Below are 26,581 nucleotides of genomic sequence, written 5' to 3'. Positions count from 1 at the left end.
GGTCGTGTGTGTGGGCTGTAAAGACTAACTTCATGAACTAATAAGGGACTTAAACTCAACTAAAAGCCTTGCTTCTCCTGGAGCAGCGATTCCCAATCTGGAGAAATCATCAGGTGTAATCCAGAGAATTATCCAATTTCACTTAAGTAGTCTGAACACTGTAATGTATGTACTAAAAATACTCTGCTTCGTCAATTCAACAACACCAGGGACGACAACAAAATAAAACAGTGTGTCTTTCTTCAATTCCTGTGAGTACATCAGCATTGTGTTCAACTAAACAGGCCCAGGTTTCACAGTAAATTGTGAGTAAACTGACACTATAGGGTCATTATATGTCATTACATATACTTCCTGTGTCACAATCTTGTTTAGTGGTGTGTTGGAGGATTTTTCTAATGTAATATATGCGCCATGAGAAACTGTCCAAGAGACATAATTAGGGGAAAGGACGAGTGACTATAAATGCCTGGAAGAAAAATAACAAGTTAAATCCGGGTGAATGGATGTCTACTGCATAAAAATTAAAAAATAAAAATTCAAATTCTTTTGCGAGAGAAGTCCATTTTGTAAATTATGATCTCATTTAGAGGAAAACGGAATACAGAGCAAAACAAGTGACAGAAAACCAATAATTTAAGGTTAGGGTTGACTTTAACATCCACATCCACTAAACACAAAAAAAACATCCATCAGGGTGTGTGTAGGGAGGAGAGGGTGGGGGGGGGGGGTAATTATTTGATAAAAGAATACTCCACACATTGACCATGGCGTAGTGTAGTGGTGCAGGAACAGCAAGGGTAAAGTGTGGATGGGAGTTTCTGTTTTATTCTGCAACCATGTTTACTTTTGCAAGATGGAAAACACAGTAACAACCCACTAATTAATCACATCACTTGTAACGAACGACTCCTCTAGCCTCTGGAGGAACGGGAGACACTGCATTTGATTAAAAACGTTTCACGTTCGTCTGATGGAGACGCATTTTCACGTCTGTTCGAGTAGGAAAAAAAAAATACCGTCATGCAAATATGTTTACATTCATATTTACAGGAATCATAAGCAGGACAAAAAAAAAAAAAGAAAACTGAAATAAATATTGAGCAACGAAATAAAACTCCTCCGGTGATCAAAGTGCTTAGAAAAGAGTCCATCCGATCACGAGTTTATTTATGCTCCGGGCTCAAACGCAGGGGTTGGAGGGAAGAAGCATGAAGGAGCCTCTGGTCAATTCATCTCCCTGACATGTGATGCTGACAGCACGTAAAAAGAAAAGTTGGACGAAGGAAAAACTTCAGTACTTATCCCAAAGAGACAGTATCTGACCAGAGCTCTGTGTGTAGGCTGAGCCTTATTGACAGGAGATACGTCTTTCTCTGTCTCCGTGTCCCTCGCAGCAAGGAAGATGAACAAATGTGCAGCCTTTTTGTCCGCCGAGTCCTTGGGGCCAAACCAAGAACAGAGAGCAGGCTCCTCTGCTCTGCTCTAAAGTGAGGAAATGCCATGAGGGGATGCTGGATTCATCATCGTTACTACGAACAGTCTGAAATAACAAAAAGTTGTTTTTTCTTTTGACACAGGAATAAAAAATCAAAAAATCAGGAGAGTTCCATCGCCGTCTTTCACACTGTCACAGTGGCATCAGTCCAAAGCCGCCATTAAACTACTGGACCTGTGCTTTAGCGGTTGTGTTGTTGAGTATTGACTAATTAGAATCACAAATGGGGCACACTTCACCGCCTTAACTGCCGGAAGCAGAAGTTGTTTTGTTTTTTTTTGCAGTTAAATCAAACTCCGGTTCTACTTCTGCAAAGCAAAAAGAACACGAAACGCTCCGGGGCAACACGTCAACACAGAGTACAGGTTTATAACCGCCTGCTTTGTTTCGCTGTAAATCAAATCAGATACCATATTGCCGCAGCGACGCCGATCCATACGTGGGATTCAGATCAGAAGGCCCGTGTGAAATATTGTTTTAAAGGTGGGTTTGGGATTCACGGTGATTACAGTGTCTCTGAAATAAATTAGGGCTCCAAAGAAGACAGATCATTCTGGATCTCGCCTACTGTACACAGGGATCCTTAATCTTCCCATCTCATGTTTGTTATGACATGTGCGGCATTTGGAGCGGCACTAAAACGGACTTCAGATCCTGAATTCAGCAAGCCTCTGTTCGACGAGAAGCTACATCCAAGTAGTAAAAAAAAAAACAAAGGAAACGTCACAAACACAAGCCCGGAGAGCAGGAATAAAAAGCATCATAATTCACGATATTATTACACATCACTCGTGTTCCGCCCGTTCCGTAATATCGTTACTTGAGCAGGCACAGCTGTAACCCAGCCGAGACAAATAACTTCCACTGTTTCCATTATGGAGGACGATATTTACATAAAAAGATCAGATCGGCAGATCCTTGGAAAAATACAAAGTATTTTCAGTCAAAAAGTGTCCCTTTTTTGTTTTTTTGTTTTCAAAGAAGCGGGGTATAAATCTGTACAGTCTCCTCGGAGGGATTAGGCAGCACAGTGTGAACTGGTCCGTCCATGCATGGGTAGCGAAACACTTGAGACCGTTCATTGTGACCATCGTTTCATCGCTCGCTGGAAGTAACTGCCAAAGAAGATGTATTGCATTTGAGTCGGTCATAGACGCTCAACATTAAAACACATGGGGCGCTTCATCAGAGAGCTTGATGTCTGTGTGCGATGGCAGGTAGCCTGGCAAGGGAGAGAAAGGCAGAAGGAAAAGCTGGGAATTTATGCAGATATCTGCATGCAGGTGGTTTTTTTTTTTTTTCTTTTTCATTTCCAGGCAAACACATTTGTCTTGGACCGGTCGATTGTTTAGCGGCTGGAGGAGGTAAATCAGCCGGAACCTCATAGATATTTCTTGATGAAAATGCTTTCTCCAGTCTGCTACCTTCCTGATGCACTAATTATTTTATTGGGTCAAATAATTCACACAGACGTTTCACCACTTTGGCTTGGAACTTGATTGCGCCTCACTTATCTGTGAATGCTAATATGTAGCCACATCAAACTCACACATAAATATACGCGTAAATGTGTGAAGGAAAGTAATGGCTGCGTCTTGGCAGCTTTAAAGACAACGCACGGGGAGATGGAGATACCTGAACGACTGACATCAGATAATTGTCTGCATAATTTATCCAAAAAATAAAAAAAAATTTTAGCCTAAATAAACATAAGTCAACAGCAGTGCAGTAACACTGTCCTAGTTAAGGTTCATTCACATATTCTTCCTCAGAGGAACAGATAAGCAAAGTGTTTCTACAGCTCATGGTCATCGAAGTGTAGTTTCAGTTCAAGCGAAACTACATTTGTTACATTTTCCCAACGATCGAAATGTTAATCTCCGCTGTTCCTAATAAAATGGAAACATACAGTAGCACGATACACGAGGAAAAAGATAAAAAGTTGAAATCTTGACAATCAAAACAGTTAGAAATTCACTAAAATACAGTCAAATATCTCACTTTAAAAAAAATCAAGTTCACATTTACAATGCCAACTTTAAAAAATCAAGTTCACATTTACAATGCCATATTTCTAATGAAATATTTTTCACACTTTAAATTGAAACATTTACCAGTGCGTATTTTTCGCACTTTAAATTGAAACATTTACCAGTGCCATAATGCCCCACTAGGTGGCAGCAAAACAACATAACAGATGCAGAAGTGCGGTCTAAAGCCAAAGTAGAAGAAGTGGGTAGATTTTGAACAAGGCCTTGCACATGTGTCAAACTCAGGCCCAGGGGCCAAATCTGGTCCACATAGTGATTATATCCCGTCCGTGAGATCATACCAAATGTGTACTAGAGTTGATTCCCGTAAATTTTTCAATAAATATTAAGTTTGGCCCGTGTTTTTGTCCCATTTTTTTTTAATTTGGCCCAGTGTAAATTTGAGTTGGGAAAATGCTGCTAACTGATTCCTTAATATCCGTTAAATATGTGCTGTATATGAGGAATATAATAAATGACTACCTCTGCTGCTGGTGTCCAAGTGTACGTCCACATGGTCCATGGAGGCCATCTTGTCTCCCTCAGAGCCCTGGACAGGGATGGAGGTCACTGTGGGGATGACTTCCTGTTCTTTGTCAGGCTGCTCCGCCGCAAAGGTGTTGATGGCCGGAAAGTTCCTGTCGTCAATGCAGTGGGTAATGAAAAGATATAAAAAAAAAAAAAGAAAAGTTAATGGAAAGCTGCCACCAGGTTGGTCTCACTAATGTTTTCACCGGCCGTAATGTGTTGTGTTCTACTTCTAACTGATAAGAACGGGACAGGATTTGCTTGAAAGCTGGAAACTGGGGCGTTTGGCATTCCGCTGGGCATTGCTCTTTCTCAGTTTTCATATTGTTCACCTCGCTTTTCAATCAATTTTTCATTCCCACCGACGGAGCACCCCCGCCGCCCCCACTCAATTTTGTTCAAAACCAACCATCTTGCATTTCTAATTTCACATGGTTTTCCCCCGGTGACTCCGAGCCGCAGCTGGGCGCCGCGACATCTGAGGTCATTCAGAGTTGATTCCTTGATGTAGTTATTATAATGCCGAAAGTTAACACTAAGTAGTGCTTTACTTCGTAATGAGTAAAACTCTCCGCGCCGCTGAAGGAGGGGAGCCATCGCTTCCCCGTGAATGGCATGGGGATTACCTGCGGCGGCGGATCCTATTTACTGTATGTCTCCCACTGTATAATATATGTGTTCTCACAACTTATCTCCTCAACCTTTGCTGCCATTCTGCGGAGGACGCCTCACCTTGAATGCCTGTGTTTAGCATTTCCGAAAGGTCAGCCCTCACATTGTCAGATAGATGAATATTGATAACTGCAGGGCGATGACACCCATTCAGCACAGTGGGAGAATTGATTAGACTGTCATTCCCTGTAATATTCCGCAGATTGAGACAGAGGGGAATCATCTCGTTCCTCCAGCTATTATTGTGCTGCCGCAGACGTCCGTAACACACACACACACATACGGAGTCGGAATACTTGTGGAATCTTCTGGAGTTCAGTTCTGAGGTGCTCGCTCGGAGATAATGGGACCGACTCTATATAGGGCCATTATGCAAATGGCAGCACGTGCAACCTTCCAACTCCCTTCCACACACACACAAATAAACCAATAAATTGGTAACACGGTCATGTTTTTGTTGATATTTCAGCACACATTCTTTCACACGTCCTACTGAACCGTTCACCGGCCGCGGTTACACCGAAATTCACCGTCTCTGAGACAGTGTACCTTTTCAGTGTGTATATTATGAAGACGGCCAGTCCCATCACAAGGCCTGAAACCAGGAGGATGACCGCAGTACTGTTGTGGCCGCTGACGCTGCTGTCCACCAGGGGTGCTGTAAAAGAGAAAGAATTGAAATTAGGAATCTGATTTTTTTTTTTTTTCATTTTCACATAAATGTAAGAGACATCACTTTCTTCTTTTCCAACAATATGTGACACCAATAACAAACTGGTGCACCCCAGGGGTCTACAAACTGCCACTAGGGGGTGCACCAGATAAAAATTGTGATGGCAGTTTGGACTATTTTTAAAAAAACAAAAAGATCATTAAAAATAATATTTTCCTCCTTCCTAAAATTCGAAATCTAATGCTGACATTTTAACAAGTAAATAAACACAGGCTGTAAATGTATGCGTGTACTGGTCATTGGAGCATGATTAAACATGCTGCCTTTATAAGTAAGCTTTTTTTTTTTTTTTTTTTTTTTTTATTTTTTGTCTGTTTTCTCCAAGGTGTGGGAATTGGGAGTGCATCACCCCAGCTGAGCTATAGAGGGGAGTGGAGAGGAGGTCAGAACAGCTGGTGTACAATATAAACATCTAATTACATTACATATCACATCAGTAGTTTGGTAATCGCATGATTTTTATCCGAGAAGCCAAATGGCAATACAATTTTTTTTTTCTTACTGTTACTACTGTTGGGAAACTGATTCATGCGTCTCTCTACAGGACAATACCAGGCCCCAATCTGCACAAATGATAAAGGCTCATGCTTGTAGATCGTCAATCAGTCTGCCTGACTGGCCTGTACACAGCTGAGATCTGTCTCTAATTAAAAACACATTTTAATGGCAGGAACAACACCATGCTTTTTTTATACGGCAACAAGTTATCAGAATGCACATCCTGGTCATCCTGGTTTTTCTTAACAAAAACAATAAAAATATAATGACCTTTACTTGCCACAAACGTCTCCACATGGACACAGTGTCTTCATGTAGATTTATGTACGATGTTCAGTGAAAGCACAAAAAGCTTTTTATATCTTTACAGTGGATATAAACTGTCAAAGTAAACCAGGATAATTTGTTCCAAAAACAATTAAAGCACAAAAGTTTACAACAATAATTATCACCATTAATAACAGATCATTATGGCATGATTTAAACGCAAAGAAATATTTCAAATGCAAGACAACGTATTCCACGGGATCACACGTGTTTTGTCGGATCAACTAGATATTACTGAGGTATATTAGTAGTTACTGTAAGAGAAGTCATTGAATTACTGCCAATTGTACCAGCCTATAGGACAGTAATCAACATGCAGCTCGTGGGCCAAATTCAGCACACCAAACCGTTCCATCTGACCCGTGACTAGATTCCAAAATTGTGAAGATTAAAATATCTTGTATCTGATTTTTTTTTTTTTTTTTCAATTTAGTGTCCGGCTGCCAAGTTGTCTGTCCAGAACAGACATGGGCAAACTATGGCCCGTGGGCCAGATACGGCCCATTGGGCTTTCAAATCCGGCCCACCAAGCACTGATGCAACGTGTGGTAAAGACCCCATTGAATTCCCTCTGTTTCATGCATTGCATTAATTGATGGTAATTTCAGTTAACACCAGTAGATGGCAGCAGAAATCAAATTTGTTTCTGAAGTTTTAGGTTTAATAACATAAATTTGGCCTACAAGTTTGCCCGTCCTTGGCCAAGGAAACAGTTGACGATCCCTGCTGTAAACGGTTGTCATGCCAACTTGAAACACTTCATATTAGACCCACCTGGAGACAGCTGCGTGGCATATACATTCACCTGCACCCCTGGTTTGAGTGTGAACTGGATGAGGTCCTGGTTGAGAGCACTTAGCAGAACCTGTGAGAGCTGGTGAGCAGAGAAAGGCTCTGTTAGCAGCTGCACCACGGCAATATACCAAAGTCATCAATATTTCAACGGCAGTCATTTCATCCCGAAGCCTAAATTATGAATCAGAATTTTCGCTTCCATCTAAGGAAAAGCAAATGTTGATATGACACATGGAGAAAGCCCGAACCTGATGCATCAAAAATGCAGCGGAAATTTCTCAGCGATGGAAACCTTATCAGGTAAAGGTTGGTCTGCTCACAGAGGGGAAGTGACATTTAACTAAATTAATCTTCTTTCGCACCAAAGAACATTTTTTCTTTGGAGTATGTGTTTTTGTAAAGATCACAGTGGTGAGGTGTGAGAGTTTAGCGAGGCTAAGCTAACATAAATCAAGGTGGCTCAATAAAATAAAATAACATAAAAATTCAGTTGTTTTTTTTTGTGCCTCATGTGCGTCATGTTCTTTCCCTCTTTCCTCCTACCTAGATGAAGCAGACATTTAACAAGAGCGTAAAACGCCTTCCCGGAGCCCATTTGAGTCCTTAGCAATGCCTCACTAATTCCATCCCGCTCTTTCTAAAAAATCTTTCCACTGGTTAAAATTAGACTGCACTACACAGTATGAATAATTACTTTTTGTTCTAGTGGCATATCAGGGTCAGTAAATCTATTACACATTTTAATAAGCTGCTCCACGCACACACACACGCACACAGCACAGAGTGTGTGTGTGTGAGTGTGGGGCCCACGCTCACTCATCGCATCCACATTGCAAGTCATTCACAGGAGATGAGAAGACCCAAGTGAAGATTTATTACCCCATTGTGTGTGAGGTTCTGCCAGGTAATCAGACAGGCTTTAGATAAATACATCTCTTTAATTCCCAATCCCGGCTGCCTGCCCCAGTTTGTCTCCTTCCTCCGTGCTGCCAATTATATGATGCATCAATGTAATTAAATACCTATTAACGTAGTTCAAGACTCACTATAAGGCAGCGAAAATGATGTTTACCCGTGATACATCGAGGTGCTCACCGTTATGATGAATAAATGAGCTCATCCTGCTCGGCTTTTTGAGAAACGGCTCTGCATGATAATAATAACGATAATAATAATAATAGTGTTGTTTACATCTGAGGTGGCCTCCTTTAACCTGATAACAGATCGATCTGAACGATCCGGGCATCTGGTTTTAAAATAGTGACGTAGCAGCATGGCTAAAATGGACTTTATTTTCTCTCTGTCTCAGGAGTTATACAACTACAGTATATGTAGAATTGTGACGCTCATTTCAGCGCCTTTCCGCTGCGTTCACATAGAAAGACATTGCCCTCTTGTGTTCATACTGCACATTACACGTTCACCGGTACATATAAAGTACATCACTTTATAGATACCAGCTCCAACTTTGCTGAACACGACTGCTTTGATCATGACATAAATAAATAAATAAATAAATGATGACACATTTTTGAATTTTACGTGAAATATGCCAAGAATATTCATGATAAAATTATGATGCAGCCCCTGCAATGAGCAGCTAGATGGTAACAGATCCACTTAATTTATATATTGTATATATAAGAGTGGAAATATATATATATAAATATATATTTTTAAATTAAAATTTCAACAAAAATCACTGTCTTCATTACTGCTGACCCTTTTAGTGAAATAATAAAGCAACCTCCACAAACATGAATCATCAATGGATGGCGGTGTCGTCTCCTCTCACTGTAGATAATTTAGACTCCGTCTATTTTGATCATCCATCAAGGTGAGCATGATGTCTCCATTTATTTCTGTCATTGTTAACCTTATTGCAGTGCGGCGGCTGCTGCGGCGGCGTGCAAGCTTTTCCAAGCAAACCGCGCCTAACGGTGTGTTACCATGCAACTATAATGTAACCCCCACTAAATAAATGCAGACATGATCCTCATTGTGATGTATTGCAGCAGCCAAACAAGATTTAAGACTCTACAAGTTGATTTTCACAGTGAACCGGGATGAAGAGAGAGAGAGAGAACAGCTGGCACCTGGCTGATAAGAAAAAAAGGATTCAAACCAAATGAAACTTTTCACAAAAGAAATTTTTGAAATTGGATTAAAAAAAAAAAAACTGCCTGATTTGATAAGTTGTTTGAACATTTCTAGAACCAATTGGTGAAGGAAGAGACTTGCAGTGTTTGAACTCGCTCACTTAATTTTAGTGGTTAAACATAATTTGGAAAATGATTCCGGCAACACTTTCCAACAACAGCTAACCCATAGTTTGAGTCAAATTTAACTTTCTTTAATTAAACTTTTCAATGTGTGAACAACAACTAATTGATGACATTCTGAAAAAGGTTTCTGGAAAATAAAAAAAATATAAAAAGTTTTGTGGGCTGATTAAAGATAAAAGTAGACTGCACAACAAAATATTATTTTTGGTTTGTTCTTAAGGAGGTTACTCGATACATTTGAAAAAGGAAGAAAGGAAAGGAAAGTGAACTCCTTGTCATTGTGACACAGCACACCACTGGACATGACCAAATCTGACCTCTGCTTTTAACCCATCACCAAAGTCAGCAGGGGGCAGCTTTAAGCGCCCGGGGAGCAGCGTGTGGGGACAGTGCCATGCTCAGAGAACCTCAGCAGTAACTTGGCAGCTGGTGGACTCGAACCTTAAACCTTCTGGACCCAAGTCCAAGTCTGCTTCCTTAACCACTAAGTGACCACTGCCCCCAAAAAGGAGAGGAAATATATAAAATGACAGAAATGATCACTAAAAAAATTCAAATAAAGAAATGACTATATACTGTATACTACCACTTCATGAAAAGACAAGATAAGACGAGACGAGACAAGAAGGGTTAGGACAGCAAATATAAACTGAAACATGACCTCCTACACAGAAACATACTGTTACATTTTACACAGCAGCTGATGGCTGTGTCAGGTCCCGCGACTTCTCACGATATATCTAACGTGACTTTAATGAAAAACAGAGTCAGTACCTGATCCAGGTGAGCCCACTTCACATGTGACGCTCCGTCTCTCCTTCGCTTCTCAGGCACGATGAAAATCTCTGCTGTGGTTGGTAAACCTGGAAGTACCGTGACCAGGAGCTGATCCTCGCTGATTTTGGTGGCCTTTGACGACAACAAAGAGGAAACTTAATTTGAACAGGGTCTGGGCCTCAAAGTTCACAATAAACTGCTCTGGGGTCCCTGGTATTGATGAGAACGTCCAGTTGGACTTTGAGCCTAATTTATCATGGACTACCGCAGGAGTCTGTCTGAGGAGATAATGCATAGATCAACTGAATCCCACCACGTTCTGTAAAGGGCAAAGCTTCCTGTGCAGTATGTACTGACAGAACGAAAGGTCAGAGTTCAATCAAACCAAGCAGAAATTGTTATCACAGATAACCGGTCAAAGACTTTTCTCTCTTTTTCCAAATGTAGATCAAATCCTCAAATCATATATTCCTCTAGGTTTTTTTTTTTTACTATTCAACCAAATGATGTGCTTATCCTACTGGGCTGCACTTATGTTTCGCAGTTCTTTTTTTTTATTTCACAGTCCGTTTTTGTGCAGAGATCTTTTGAATCTTCCATTTTTGAAATCATCTTCCAAATCAAATTCCTTCTGTGAACTGCGAGTTAAATTAAAATATTTTTAATTTGGAGAAACATTTGGGCGTAGATGTTTTTGTTTTTCCTCTGATGCTGCAAGTGACAAGTCAAACTAAATATTGAAATGATTTTTTTAATTATTCAGAATTTAGCAATTTATTATCAATTGTAACTAATTAACTAATTACTTAATTAAATTTATTTAGAAAGCATTTTTTAAATGTAGTTCTTGGTCAGTTAAGAGCAAAAATAAAATATTCAAAGAGAATGTGGTGGAGGGAACAGATTAGAAAACTAATCTTTGATCATTCATTTTTATTAAAAACATAAAAGAGGAATTATATTTAAAAAAAACAGGATTCTCTTTTCTTAAGGTTTGGGTTGTTCAGCAAACAGAGGACAGCTGTCACAGCAGGGAATTTACGGACAGCTAGATTTGAATTAACTTTTTAATTTTAATTATCGTTTCACTTCATTTACCTTTGGGAATGTTTACTGACTGGTTGCCTACAATGGTAAAGTATGGCAGGTTTATATATGGGTTTTGCACTTTTGGGTCTGGGTCTAAGTCAGTGATTCTCAAAGTGTGGGGCGGGGCCCACTGCTGGGGGACCAAGACATGATAATTTTTGAGGCTTTTATTTTCTGGTTTTGAACTTTGTGATATTTGTTATGTTATAGATTTTGGTTCGCAGTGGTGGGGGACCAAGACATGATCATTTTTGAGGCTTTTATTTTCTGTTTTTGAACTTTGTGATATTTGTTATGTTATAGATTTTGGTTCATTATAAAATGAACTGAGCCTCTGCTTCTCCACATTAACACAATAGAAACTACCACAAAGTTTTCTGCCATGACCCTCCTCCCCTTTTGTTGACAGCTATCACTTCCGACGTCCACAAATTTAAAAAAAGATCCATGTGACTTCCTCACAGTAGCACAAATCAAGACAATATTTAAATCAAACCATTCTAATGACGAGACTCGGTGTTAGTTTCAATAAATTTGAAATGTGATTTGTCAAAGTTTTTGTTGGGGCGACCGGGGGCAGGTGGGGCGTAAAAATCCACAAACAAAGTTTGAGAATCGCTAGCTAGATCAAACCCTGACCCTCTGGTTAGAGGATGGCAGGAAGTAACCACTGAGCCTCTGCTTCTCCACATTAACACAATAGAAACTACCACAAAGTTTTCTGCCATGACCCTCCTCCCCTTTTGTTGACAGCTATCACTTCCGACGTCCACAAATTTAAAAAAAGATCCATGTGACTTCCTCACAGTAGCACAAATCAAGACAATATTTAAATCAAACCATTCTACTGTTAACAGGCAGAGAACCTTTTCTCCCTTTGTGTTCATAGTTAAGACTACAGTTACGTTAAGACTACACCCAGGTTTGTACTTTAACCTGTTCAAATGTCAGAGAGCATAAAGGTGAGCGACTAATTACAGAGAAAAGAGGCGAAGGTGAGGCGAGCGGCTGAACGCAGCTCTTGACACCTGACCACATGTAATACAAATGCTGCGCTGCCAAGAATAGAAATGTCAGCGGCTCAGCGCTCACTGAGAATTAGGTTTCTTTTCTCTACAGGCTGGAGCCGAGCCACCTATTCCGCCGAGTTCTTTATCACCCGGCAGATGTCTTCTCTCCACTCCGCCACCCCGGGGTTCGAGTCGTCCAAATTAGAAGAAAAGGCTAAGACATGGGACCGGAAATAATCTGCAATTGTCAGAAATGAAGTCGTTATTCATCCATTCTGTGAAAAGACATTTTAGAACAATGTAAATAAATGATTCGTCGCGTTTCTACAGAACGGGTTTCATTTCTTAGTAAACATTCTGATTTAATTCAGTTTATTGTTTGTTACTGGTATTATTAAATAATAATGGGCGTAACACACACAAAAAAACGAGTGTCTGTGATTCAACGCTCTGTATGATTTCATAACCTGTTGGCAAAACAAAAAGTGTAATTAAAGTGTAAAAAAATAATTTCCTGGTTATACGTCTAGTGATCAATCATCTTCTCAGAAAAGACAGCCTTTTGGATGTAATACATATATGAATATGGGAAAGTCTGTTTATGTATTATTATTCTTTGTTTACGGTGAGGTACGAAAGCATAAATGTTTTTTTTTATTATTCCAGACAAATGTTAAATAAATAAATAAATAGCCTTTTTTTTATCAATGTGTTTAAATCTCTCATGGCTCCAAACTCCTAAAATCTGGGTCACAAATGAGAGATCTGTTTTGCAGCGACACCGTTCTTCCATCGGGGACCGCCACAACAGTGGACCTCAAGATGATTTGGCAGTTTCCACAGACCAAGTACTCCCACACAACCTAATCTGGGATTAGGGACTAGGTGAAATGGAAACAATATCTCTGGGCCTATCGAGCACCCGTAGCCTATTAGTTTCAAAATAGTTCTGAAATTTCTAAGTAAATGTAAATACACATGTCTTTTATTAGTAATATTATTGACTATTTAACACACACCAGATAAATTAACATGGTATTTATGGTATATATATGGTATCTGATGACAATAAAAATCTAAATAAAAAAATAATTGTATTAATTTGATTTAATGTTATATTGATTGTAGGTCTAAATATATTTTCTCTGGGTAAATGCATTGTATACTGTACTGGAATATACATATACCAGTACTGGCTTATACTGCAGACCAGTAGTAATGAAGGTAATTCAAAATAAAGCATCTTTTAGACATTTTTCTGAGTCTAAAAGAAATATTATTTTGAAAATGTGCCATTATTTTTAACTTAAGAAAGTATATTAAAATGACAGGAATCTTTTTACGTGAAGTAAAACATTAGTTATTTCGTGGCGGCCCGGTACCAAATGACCCACGAACCAGGACCAGTCCACAGGCCAGAGGTTGGGAACCGCTGCTTTATAGAGCATACAAGTTGAAATAAAATAAAGTGAGAATTTATAGTTCACCATAAACTGCTACGGTCATCTGGTCCTGATGGACGGTGTTGCCGACCGCAGCCTGGACAGTGACGGTGTATCTTCCTTCTTTGGAGAAAGTTAAAGACATGGTGCTGTCCAGGGTCACAGTGGGCTGAGAAGCACATACGTAGACACAGAGTGGAGTCAGAGAGACACCGCGACTACAGCACATGCTTCACTTCATTCATAACTAAAGGAGCACAAGAAAGAAAAAATCCCGCCTCACCTCTGTTTTGTTATCAAGCCACCAGTAGTAAATGACCGTCCCCACGTTCAGGGGGTGCAGGGCGGCCGTGAAGTTCACCGCTTTGTTCCTGACGACCACCGATGGAGCGGAGAGCTGGACCAGTTCAAGAAGACCTTCAGAGAGAGAAGGACTCGTGTTCATTACCTCATAAAAAAAAAACAATTAGCCCAAAAATACAACAAATAAAAACACACTTTGAGAAGAAATACATTTGGCATTGTAGTGGTTTTCTGGAGTGAGTGCACAGATAGATGGTGGGGAAAATGTTGACAAGTGCCTGTGGATAGTTTCATTCTTTGAGCTGCCATGAAAGCGTCGCCATTGGATCCCGTTATAATGAGCAGAATCCAAACTGACAAACGCTGCTCCACTCTGTCAGTGAGGAAACAACAAACAGGCCTCTTTTGAGCCTACACAGGGTGGGTGAGCGGCAGGGTGGGTGAGTGGCACTCTGATGGAGATTTCTCTTTTTTAACGAGCTGGTTTAATGTTCGCGGCGGAGTCGGAGCGCATTTAACCGTGCTTCCAATTACGCCATGCTTTCCTCTCCTTGATCCACGTGGAGTTGAAAAATATGACCTATTTTGTGGCTGATGGATCTCACAGTCCACGATATCTGTTTGCAACAGGAGATGAGACGCCCTTAAAAAAAATAAATCTAGACATACTGTAGTACAACCTTTGAAGTCATAAAGCCAATAACGACCTTAGCTAAGACACTTCTTTATGCTTAATGGAAACCACTGGATGACTCACAGGATACGTGGAGGTAGAGCATCACCCTGTCGTAGCCCAGCGCGTTGCTCGCCGTAGCGGAGACCTGGTAGATTCCAACTTTGCTGTAGGTGTGTTTGACTCCGTCCTCGATGGAGCTAATGTTAACGTAGGATATCGTGGTCCCGTCGCCAAAGTCCACTGTTATACTGGTGGTGGAGCCAAGGCCCTTCAAAAAGGAAACACAATAGTGTTAGCAACACTGCAAGGGTTCCTACAGTTGTTTTGAAAAAATGATCACATTTAACACAGTTGGTATGTGGTTTGTCTATACAACAGTGCGAAATAGAGCAAGTAAATACTCTTCCACCAGGTGGCAGGAGATAGCTAAAAAGAGATTTCGAGAGAGTTGTCGAAAAAGATCTTCGTATGTCTTTCTTCAATTCCTGCGAGTATCAGTTTTGTGTTCAACTAAACGGGCCCTTTCATATATTTAACTGCATATACTTATTGGGGCATCAGTCCCAATACAACAATCTGTGATGCAAAAAAAATGGTCGAGGGCTAATGTTTCACTAGACACAAATAAGCTTGTGTTGTTTTAAGCTACATGTATGGATCCAAAAGTCTCCTGATTTGGATACTATCCTAAAGATCTGTCTTTGGGAACTTTTGTTCTGGAACTCTTTTGTTCAATCTTTTCAAGATACCATGTCATCTTTGGGAACCCTGCGTTTGTTCAATCTTTTCAAGATACCATGTCTGAAAATAAATAGCAGTAGCTTCTATCATTATGAAATTCAAACGGTTTCATCACCTCTTCAAGTAAGACCAAGAATGTGACATTCTTTCCCAGTGTTGCTACCAGTGTCCCCTCGCTGGTGAAGAGCTGGAGGCCTCTGGGGGCCTGTCGGTGACACTTTTCCCGCCTGGGGCTGTACTTCAGAAGTGTTCCGTCCGTGCAGTTGTTGGACCACGCCCGCCGATAGCTTGCATTTATTGGAGACAAAGAGGAAAGCAAAAAAGTGAATGGAAGTATATAATATCATGCATCTTGTCCCATAAGATTAAAAAGTCCTTTATTGGTTTTACATCAAACACAAATTAAGCTTAAATCCAACCACCCACTACTCATTTTGCCTTATTGCGTAGAAATAAGCGGTGCGTACCCCGTGGTGTTGAAAAAGCTGTCCCCCGTGATGCAATCTTTAGATGAAGCCGAAGGAATGAACCAGAACTCGGGCGTGCAGCTCCCGTCGATATGTCTCTCAAAGCCGTAGTCACTGTTTCAGTTCAATAACAGAAATGAAAGGCTCACGATTAGTTGTTATTTATTTACAACAGCCAATATAATAACTTAGCCGGGTCTGAATTATACACACTGTGAGCATATCTGCTGTGAAAGGCGCTCTTTGAGGTTTGACACCACATTCTCCCACCACAGCAGCCCGGAGAATTTAAGGTTTGATGTTTTATGTATCAAACATTTGAGGCAGAACAAGTAGCATTGTTTGTGTTCAGACTAAGTATAGCTTTAACTCAGCAAAGTCAGGGGGAACGTGTCCTACTTTTTTTCATCATGTTCAGGAAAACAAGTCTCTGAAGCCACAGAGCGAAAGTTTAATGAGTCTTAAAGTTTGTGGGATTCAGTGCTGCTCATTTCACTGCAGAGACAAAAGTCAGAGAGACAGCAGTAATGTACAATAAAATCTGTCTTATATCTGATACTTGTGACAGATAAACAAGCAGCTCGAAATAAGGTGAGCGTTATTCACACAGCATATCTACTGAAGTGCACTTGTGTTAAATGAACAGCAGCAGACGTGCAATCCCCAAAGCACATCGTATCATTTCTGCAACTAATTATAGCAGTTATGATTATCTGGAAGATGATGTGATCACTTCGCTCCTTACTTTAAATTGATATCGTGTACATTATTCCAATAATATATATATATATATATATAAAATATACAGTATGTCTTATATAAGTTGTTTAAATTATCTGCTAACAGGTACTTACACTACTACTCAAAAGATTGGGGTCACACCGAAATGTCCTTGTTTTTTAAAAGGCATCTTTTTTTCAATCAAGATAACATCAAATGAATCTGAAATACACTCTATACATTGTAGTAAATTACTATTTTAGCTGCAAACATCTGGCTTTAATGGAATAGCTACATATGTTTCCCATTTCCAGCAGAAATCACTCGATTGCCTCTAATGGTACATTGTGTTTGCTAATGGCGTTAAAAGGCTAACGGACAATAGGAAAACTCTTTTTTTGTGCTGCATGTGTGAAAGGGATGATTGACCCTAAGGTTAATATTGAGGTTTTATTCAACATATTCAGAGTACGTACAGAATACATCCTTGAATAGAACTTTCTGTGGGATTATGTCAGGCCCTGTTTTTTCCTGCCCAAATAATGAAGTTAAAATCGAAGCTTTATTGACTGAGATCGCAGGAGTTCTTCTCCTGCAAAGCTGAAAAAAAAAAAAAAAATCTATCTGCAATGTGCAACAGTTAGTATCTTCAGCATCAGCGTTTTGAGTTCGAGGAGGAATTAAGATGAAGGTTTATTTGAATTTAGTAAAACTACAGTACATAATCTGAAAATTAGGTTCACAACAGCTAACAACTATACAGTAACAGTAAAACCATGCCTTTGATGATGACTCTTTAATACTTTATTTTTACAACAGTAATAAGAATCTGAATATTAAGGATTTAAATGATGTAAGTTTTATATGTAAATTATTGTTTTATTTACAATAAACTAATTTCAGGGGATTTTAGGGATCAACAATCAAAATGTATCTTTATCTCTAAGCCCATATTTTACTGGAGCATTAAACTTTTTTTTTTGTCTCCAAAACACTTAACTTGATTCGGGAGTGTTGACACAGAAGTGATGACAAACTTTTTATGAGAAACCGTCTGAGAGAACGGGGGAATAAAAAACAACAGACTTTTTAAATCGGTCTTCAAACGTTCAATTGTCAAATTTTTCCGAAGGTTTGCTTCCCAGACTTTTCCTCCGGAGATTGGGAAGGTGTTGTGAGTTGAGTTTAATGAAGCGGTACAAGACGTTATCGAGAACATGAAACTCACCATTCAAAGTCGGCCTCCGTGCAGGGGCAGGAGTCTGACGTCTGGGAAATATACTGATCTCTGGCCTTGACACACTGAGCGTTTGTTTTAAGTTTCTGGAAGATTCTCTTCATCCCCATGATGCATACTTCCCCCTGTGATGAATAATGCATCATAAACATTTCAGAGGCTCCTCTTTTTTTTTTTACGTTCCTTTGTTGTGCCACTGAATAAAAGAAATGCACTGGAGTTTAATCAGCAGTTCTCACTATCACCAGTCAAACGGGCGGCGGGAAGCTCTCACCTCGTTGTGCAACTGCCAGGTCACGTAGTCATCAGACGTGCAGCGTTTTTTAAAAATGGAGCGGAAGTCGATTTTGACGAGTTGCCACTCGGACCGGTGACTGAAATGACCGAATATCCTGCGAAAAGGAAGACAAAAATATTTTGTTTAATGTGTGGTGAGGAATGAAAATGGTTTGAGACGTGTCTCCACGGCCCATCTGGGACTGGGAAAACCTAATTACTGTATTTTAAAAACATCCAAGTCTTCAACAGGGGACATTTTTGCCTTTAACAAACTGGAAGCACATTTTAATTTTTATGGTTTCATATTCCTTACGTCATTATGAGGGTGTCCTCTCCAGGCTCCCCCAGCACCCCATCCACGTAGAGCGGAGAAGAGGTGAAACTATATTTGTCCCAGTTTCTGCCCTCATCAAAACTCAGCCTGGGGGGAAAAAAGAGCAACGATTGAATCACAGACAAACTGGCCACAAATAGAACAGGATTCAGTACGGAAACCTCAACAGGAAAAGAAAAAAAAAAAAAAAAGAGAAAAACGAACTCCCTTCTTGTTGTGAAGATTGAGTATAGGCTGGAAAAAGATATGGTGCATCCTTGGAGGGCCTTACCAAATGTGTCTAATTGGCAGAGGCGTGTGTCGGATGGCCACCAGAGATCCTCCTTGATTCAAAAAGAACACGCTGTACTCTTCCTGAAAAACCTGCACACACCACAATCTGTGGTTTACTTTATCCCAACAGAGGAAATAAAGGAAACATCAGTGACAGGGAACACGTTTTGACGCCGCAGCCTCATTTGTGAGGAATAAACAGGAAACACAGTGATACGGAATTCTTTCGGTTTCAGAGTTTAAAACAAGTGTCTTTTGTGTAAAACGGCTGCGCGTCAGTCAGGAGTGAATGTTAACTTTTGTATCGTTCCTTTCAGTGTGTGGCATTAAAATGCTCTGTTAGATGGCAGCTTTTCCTTTTATTTATTTTTTCCTATGTGTTGTAAGTGTCATTTTAATATATAAAAAAAATAGGGCTTGGGACAGAAATGTTTTGAAGCCATTCTGAAATGTATCTCCAAGTGTAGTAGCAGGATTGGCCAGCAGGGGCTAGTGTTGAAAAAATTTTTTTAAAAAAAAGTTAAAATGTTCCTGAAATAAATGTGTGATTTGCAGTCAGCCATATAATTTACAGCTGCTGCCATGGAGAAGCTGGAGGCAGAAGGTGAGAGACTGCTACAACTCAACACTAGGAGTGCTGTGGAGTGTTGTGTACTATCTCCAGAGCAGTTTGAGGTTTTTTATTTAGATGGAACATTTATGTCTTTAATTGATTTAGTACTTTAATTTTTCTTTACTTTCTAAGTTGTTTTCTCCTGTCAAAAGGATTGTAGATAAAACTGTCTCTTTCTGCAGTGTATAAAATTTTTTTAATTTCCAATATTTTCACAAGTTTTACGAGTTTCCGATGGTACTTGAACACATCTTATGTGCCGGCTGCGATTTCAGCATGACGTAATCTGTTTAGATCTGGCAGTTTGTGCCTGTTATTAAGCTGCTCTGCTCCTTGAGCTAGCATGTAGCTAGCTAGCGCATGTACGACATTAATTGTCTTAAGCTAAACAAATGTAATAATTACTGAATAGTGATTAAAAGTAAGAAATTTAAAAAGTTGATGTTTCTTTACAGATTTAGTAGTATTGTCTGTAGGTTTGTGAAGGGGGGTCCGCTGTTTGGGGGGGTTCTTGATGAAAAAGTATGGGGCAATTTTACATTTCCAATTACTACCTTATCCAAAAGCTGGAAACAGCAACCTCTACTGTACCTCTGTCCAAGTGTTTCCAGCATCAGAGGTGATGAAAATACTGACGTTGGTACTGGTGAGCTCAGGTCCAACCACACCTAGTATAAAAAGAGTATTTTAAAACCTTTATTAAAATGATAAACCATTGAAATTACATTTTTTTTAAATAAAATACTTGTTTCTCCTCTTGGCGTATGCACAAATGGAGCCTACTAACCTGATGCTATTATAATTCCCGGAGCAGTGTCTTTGCTGACGATGTTTCCCGAGGTGTAAGGATTCTCGGACACGTGGAGATGCAGGTGTAAGGAGCAGAAAGGCTGAACAGAAGACAACGAGACAAGTTCGTCATGAGGGGTGAAAAGTGAAGGATTTCATATAAAACTAATTGACAAACAAATTTTTGTTCAAATATCTCTGAATGAACTGCAAAACCTTTCTTAAAAGCTAATTATCCTGCTGGATGTTAACAAAGAACAAGGTTGACCCCAGAGGCTACTTTATTATAAGTTAGTTGAAAAGAAAGCAAAAGAGGAGTCATGTTTCCATGGCAACAGGGTCTATAATAAAGTGTTTAATGTCAATGTGACAACACACTGTATGTCAGGTAAATAAATAGATTTGTCAAACAAATCCTTCTTTTGGCATTTTTCTCGTCAAACAAAAACAATGCAATGAGGTTAATATATTTGTCATGTCTTATATGTGAACTTTAACTTCCAATATAAAGACAAGTAGGTGCGACTTTTTTTATTTATTTCATTTTACTCAAGACATTTGTTGACATTCCTGATTGTTTTCTATTACATTTACTTTAAAATACTTTTAAAGTTTTTTTTTTTAGTTCTATAAATAATTGTGAGTTTTAAATTTAAAAAATCATGTTTAGGATGTTTTTTTCTAGTTCTATAAATAATTGTGATGTTTTAAATTTAAAAAATCATGTTTAGGTCTCAATTAAATAGATGCTAATACGTACTTTCTGACCTTTATTATTAATTATAAATCTACACATACAATAAATGACTGATTTATTTTGGAAACCATATCCTTAAACATGCATATGATTTGTCTTATGAAGCATAGCATGGTCAAGTATGTGTGTTTTAATGTAACAGTTAGCATAGAACTAGCCAGTCCTGGGCTTCCTTTTTTTAACCTTCTTTCAGTGAATGAAACGATATTCCGTGTGTGTGTGGTCCAACTGGGTGACAGTGACACCGACTGGCTGACGTTACATGAAGAGGAGTCAAACTACCGCACTTACGACACACAGTGGAGTTGGTGTTGTTCATATGTTCCTAAGGTACAGTGCAGATTTACATTAGCATATCCCTCTCATGTCAGATGCTCACTTACCGGCTCACAATAGACTCTGTTTCCATGGAGATCGGTCGCAGGAGCCTGGAGAAGGCGCCAGTCTCTCCCCTTGTTGTAGGTGATATAAGTTTTCACTTGGTTCTCGATAACTTTATTTGACAGGAACACTCCTTTAATCCCGGCGACCTGAGAAGATGAGAGATGCAGAACGGTAAGGACAAAAATAACGGGGAAAAAAACTCTAAGATATTCAGCCTTAAGGAAAAGCTGAAGGCCTTGTTCAACAAGGGAAGGGAAGTCTGAAAGTTTCTGACAGGGAGCACTATTTTGGACCATCTGTAGGACTGTGAGGAATCAAAACAACATATGGCACGGCCTTGAGTTATTTCTCCTCCTCCTTTGTATTTGAGGTGCAGAGATCTGGAGACCGACTGAAGCAGAAACGGCTCCTGTTCAGGGTTTCTCCTCAATTTAAACCGCGTTAAATCACTGTCCAAACCAAAATAGCCTCTTCCTGCCGGCGGTGTGGGCAGGCGGTGTGTGTGTGTGTGTGTGGACAGTGACACAACCTTAGGTTAGCATTCAGTGTGTGTGGGTAACAGTACAGATAAGGAGAAGGGTGGGAGTGGGTAATTCTTTTTCTCAAGGGGCCATAATTAATTTCTTGCAGTACCTCGAAGGACCATCTAGGGGTCAGAAACTCCCCTTTTAACTAGGCTCAGAAGTATATTTTTGTAATATTAATGACTCCAAGGGAATCACGGCTATTATGATAATCTAGAAGTCTCCGAACAGATGTCTGCTGTTCATCCACCATGGAAGCCCCCTACAGGTGGCCTTTGAGTTGTTTATATATTTTATATTTCCTGCAACGTTTGAACGTCAAATTATTTTGTTTCTACTAAAACAGTGGACTGAATTCACTCAGTTCTAGGACAGGGATTTTGAGGATATTAAGAATTTTGGCTTTGGGAAAAAAAAAACAACTTCTAAGAATTGATGGGTGGGAGTCGCAGGGACGGTCAGGAATTCTGATTCTACACAATACGGTGTTGTTAATAGTGACTTATTACAAGAGTTTTTCTTTGTTTTTTGGTTTGGTGTTGACCTTGCTTTGCTGTATGACTGTCATTCACAGTTCATAGTTGTATCTTTTTTATATTCAAAAAAATCGGAACCTGGGTGACAGGCGAGTAGGAAGGTAAACTGCTTTGCTGTTATTTGTTTTGTCTAAAATAACAGCCGAGCAAACATTTCTTTTCCACCAACCTTGGCTACCTGCTCTTCTGAAGCGTGGATCAACGACATCACTTCTAAGGTGTTTAAACTTTTTTCATTCCTTTATTCTAAAAACAAACAAATTCATTCTGTCATGTTCGGTGCGTGTTAAGAATCTTAACTCCATCAAAGTCATTCAACGACTTTTATCCGTTTGACTGGAGCTATTGAATACTGTTCAAGGTTTTAAAAAAATGAAAAAATGAATTTTTGAATTCTGGTTGATCAAATTGCATGTATGTGTTTGAATGTGATCTGCATCTGTGCGCAGGCCTGCAGTAATAACATATAAGATTCATTAATGTTGTTAGTACTCTTGCTTTACAGGACAACAGCGGTCATCAACTGGTGGCCGGCGGGCCAAACTCTTCACCTTGTTACCTTCTATAACGTGACTCCCATTTTTAAATCACGACCTGGTTTAGTATTTATCACAGAAATATATGATATTACCAGCAAGAAAGCAAATTTTTGTAGTGACCAAAGACATATTAGGAAACTGCGAGGACTTTAAGGAAAGTTTGAGTTTGTTTCTTAGTTCTTTACGTATCTCAACCAGAGTTATTCCATTAAACCAGGGAGCTGTGGTGTTTATTTACTGCACACCAGCCCGTACAGTATCAGCAGTCCAAGCATGACTGCAGCTGGCGTGGGCTCGGCTCAGTCCAGCCTTAACTGTATTCAGGGTTGAACATATGTAGAGCTGTTGAAGGTATGAATATTTAATCATTTTCTCATTCTGAACACGGTCCAAAACAGAGTATAAATTAGATTCAATACAATATCACCATTAACATTTCAGTCCAGCGACAGACTACAGCGTAAGGCAAGTGATATGTTACATTACGAGTAGGGATGTCCGATATTATCGGCCCGATGTTAGCATAATTATGTAATATCGGTAAGAATCGTTATCAGTTTTTCTGATAATGAAAACTCGATTATAATACCTGGGTTTCATCAAATGACGTGCCCTAAAAATAGTTTTGGGGACAAATCACTGCATGTGAAAGTGAAAGTCACTAGATGGCAGCATTGCAGATTTTTTGTTTAAGCTTTTTTACTAATCAGGGCACTGTATGCAAAATAAATAAATATTACTGGAATTGGAAATTGAGTATTTGGACAATTTCAGCATATCAGATGTCGGCAAAAACGAAATATCGGACTTGTAATTCACAAGTTTTTATTATGTTTCATCTAACTCGTTTCAGTGCTAAATTAATTTCTGTTGTAGGAGTGCTATTAAATGTACATTCAGTGTAATTGCAGTGATTTAAAGCACAATTTGCTTAAATACAAATCACACTTTGTCATTTGAGCATCAGCGCTGAAAAAACAGAAAAACATGCTAACCGTTGACAGCACGACCGCCGCCTACCTCATACAGGTCTATCATGATGTTGCCCTCGGGCCCTCCGCTGCTCATGACGTTCTCCAGCATCAGGGTGAAGAGCAGACCTCTGGACTCAGACATGTACAGGTTGTAGGAGTCGTTCTGGTGCCAGTCCTGAATCGCTGCCACCACCTGGTTATCATCAGTGCTGATAATCTGCAGGTCCTAAATACACAGCATTCGTTAGCTGAACGAGGGTTGATGAAGAGATTTCTCCGAACACAAAGGAGGGCCAAATCTGTATCGCAGCACAGAGAATATGACATCACTCTGTCGGGATCAGCAGTGATTACATCTCGGATGTTTCGTGCCACGCAGCAGAAATGAGGACAGGCTCCTTAATTAAACTGCATATCTACTCCACTCTGCAGGGACGAGGACGGGGGGCGGGGGGGACGTGTGTCCTTCTCAAGGAAGTTTTGACAGCGTGTGGTTGAACGGGTGGCTGGATAGATTGATTGAAACAATGCAGTGAGCATTGAGTCTACTCTGTTTGTAACTGCCAAATCATTAAGTCGCCCTGCTGTGCTTTTAGAGTGAATGTAAATCAGGGCCAAACACTATTTTGTGCAAATGCAAATTTGGGAGTTTTCTGCTCAAAAAAAACAACAACACTTCCTCTAGACTTTCGGAGGGGTGGAACTGATTAATATCTGATGTAAATATATCTGATACAGGGAGAGAGTGTGTGAGACTCATTCGATTTTAGCAGTGTGTTTGTGTGTGTGTGTGTTGAATAAACACAACATCTAAGAAATATGATAATGTTGCACATCTGAATCAAATATCTAAATCCGGAGCTTACTATTCAGCCTCGGGAAATTAAAGAGATTTGTTAGCAGAGTCAAACCCGCATTAAAGGGGTAGTCCGGCAGTATTAAACAGACACCACTACAGTTGGGGGGGTCATCAAGTCCTCATCTTTAAATACATTAATTTTGCTTCATAACAGACGGATCCGTGCTACTCGTCATTTGTACGCTGCGCCAGATTTTTCAAGAATAAAATTAAAACACAACAAGAATATACTCTAGGGCATCCCTGGTCTGGGGACCCCTGCCGGTCCGTAGGTCATTTGGCACCGGACCGCAGTGGGGGACTTATTTCATTAAAGCCACACAACATGAACTACTGTAGTTCTTTATAAAATACAACTGTCCAATATATCCTGTTGCATTAAACTTGTAATATTATTTTGAGCATCGCTGCACTGTCCAGGAGTCCAAAAGTCGTAAAAAGAGCGTAAAAATAATTAACCATCACCCAGCCACTGAGACTGCAAGTATGAAGTAGACCAATGCTGTAGTTTTAATACTCTATGTACCAATATATGTTTGAAAATATACTCAGATGTCTTCTTCTTCTACCCTCATTACAGCCCAGTTGCCCTAAAGAGCTTTACTTTAAAGCACTTTATAGCAAAATGAATGTTAGTCTGGTTCAGCGGTGCCTTCGTCTGCACGCGCTCATATCAGAAACAAACACTCGTCTTTATGGTCTTACCTTGGGCACTGTGTACTTAGGAAGCTTCATCGGGTAGAAAGTATTCCTTTTGCACGACACATAATGAACAGACCGGCCGCCTACTGGCACCTACGGACGAGAAACACAACAGCATGCGTCACATCTCAGGCGAACGTCAACGCACTAATTGCTTACAACTTTTATCAAACTCCTGCTCCGTGGTAATTAGGACGTGGTGCCTTATGGCTAAGCAGCGCTCTAATATAAAACATGATGCACACCACGCAGTGATTTCAGAGCCATGCCTTCATGTTCCAGGATAATGCTCCTCCCCACCCTCCCTTTACTTAATAAATGTACATTAAGATGCTATTGAATGCAGTGGTGCGGCTTTTAATTGTCTTTTAATGAAGCCAGACATAAAATCACACCTGGATGAAAACGTATTCATCCTGAACCACCAGGGAATTAGGGATGATAAATCCTGGGAAAGGCTTGCCCTTGTTTCCATCAGAGCAGTTCTGAAGTTTGCAGGTTATGTACTGTGACCCTGCAGAGAAGGAGAAAACATTTAGATACATTTAGACATAGTAAAGATAAAAACAAACAACTTGATGTTTGAAAAAAATGGGCTAGAGTACGCTGAAGTTTAGGAGTTAATTTTCATTAAAAGAGGAGAACGAAAACGATTTTCTAGAGTCTGATGATGTTCAGCCAAATAAGACGGTCTCTTTTCCCCAGGGTCCACAACATGGACACATAAGGACTTTAGGACAGCAGTCCCCAACCTTTTTTGGTGACCAATCGTTGACGGATTTTTAGAGGATAATAAATTTGTGGCTCACGGCCCAAGGTGAGGTTTACAATTTGACAGGTTGGATGTAGAATACTGAGCGAAATACTGTAATAATAAAATGTAAATGAATTAACCTAAACTTTCAAAGAAAATTTGGCACATTTGATATCTACTGCCATCTAGTGGCAGACACTGAAATTGTAACGTGTGAAACAGAAGCTCTGACATCTGGCTTTACTACGCCTTCTAACAGTGTGTGGCAGGCAGGATAACAGAGCTCAGTGGGCCGTATCTGGCCAATGGGCCGTAGTTTGCCCGTGTCTGATGACGAATTGGTACATTTTCAAAAGAAAATCTCTTTAAAACTTTATTCCGTTAGTTTCAAAGTCAGGAAGATGAATTATTCGGAATAATCCAGATGATCAAATTC

General features: G+C 39.8%; 1 protein-coding gene across 1 annotated transcript in view; it reads right to left on the bottom strand.

Annotated features, from left to right (window-relative positions):
• Positions 1–1,769: 1,769 nt before the first annotated feature.
• LOC103387671 (VPS10 domain-containing receptor SorCS1-like) overlaps positions 1,770–26,581 on the bottom strand; it is a 53,242-nt gene continuing 28,430 nt past the window's right edge. The window contains 21 exon segments of the mRNA XM_017037054.2: positions 1,770–2,720; positions 4,012–4,166; positions 5,278–5,386; positions 7,061–7,160; positions 10,141–10,275; positions 12,368–12,480; positions 13,730–13,853; positions 13,968–14,101; positions 14,745–14,931; positions 15,520–15,691; positions 15,872–15,985; positions 17,820–17,953; positions 18,103–18,220; positions 18,421–18,528; positions 18,713–18,804; positions 19,919–19,995; positions 20,115–20,217; positions 21,257–21,403; positions 23,877–24,056; positions 25,395–25,484; positions 25,787–25,905. Of these exon segments, the coding sequence (XP_016892543.2) occupies positions 2,662–2,720; positions 4,012–4,166; positions 5,278–5,386; positions 7,061–7,160; positions 10,141–10,275; positions 12,368–12,480; positions 13,730–13,853; positions 13,968–14,101; positions 14,745–14,931; positions 15,520–15,691; positions 15,872–15,985; positions 17,820–17,953; positions 18,103–18,220; positions 18,421–18,528; positions 18,713–18,804; positions 19,919–19,995; positions 20,115–20,217; positions 21,257–21,403; positions 23,877–24,056; positions 25,395–25,484; positions 25,787–25,905 (2,570 nt within the window). The 3' untranslated portion in view covers positions 1,770–2,661.

Source organism: Cynoglossus semilaevis, chromosome 12 (genome assembly GCF_000523025.1).
Source record: "Cynoglossus semilaevis isolate Cse_v1.0 chromosome 12, Cse_v1.0, whole genome shotgun sequence".
Taxonomy (NCBI): domain Eukaryota; kingdom Metazoa; phylum Chordata; class Actinopteri; order Pleuronectiformes; family Cynoglossidae; genus Cynoglossus; species Cynoglossus semilaevis.
The sequence above is the reverse complement of the archived record's forward strand: the minus strand, read 5'-3'. Positions and strand labels throughout refer to the sequence as shown.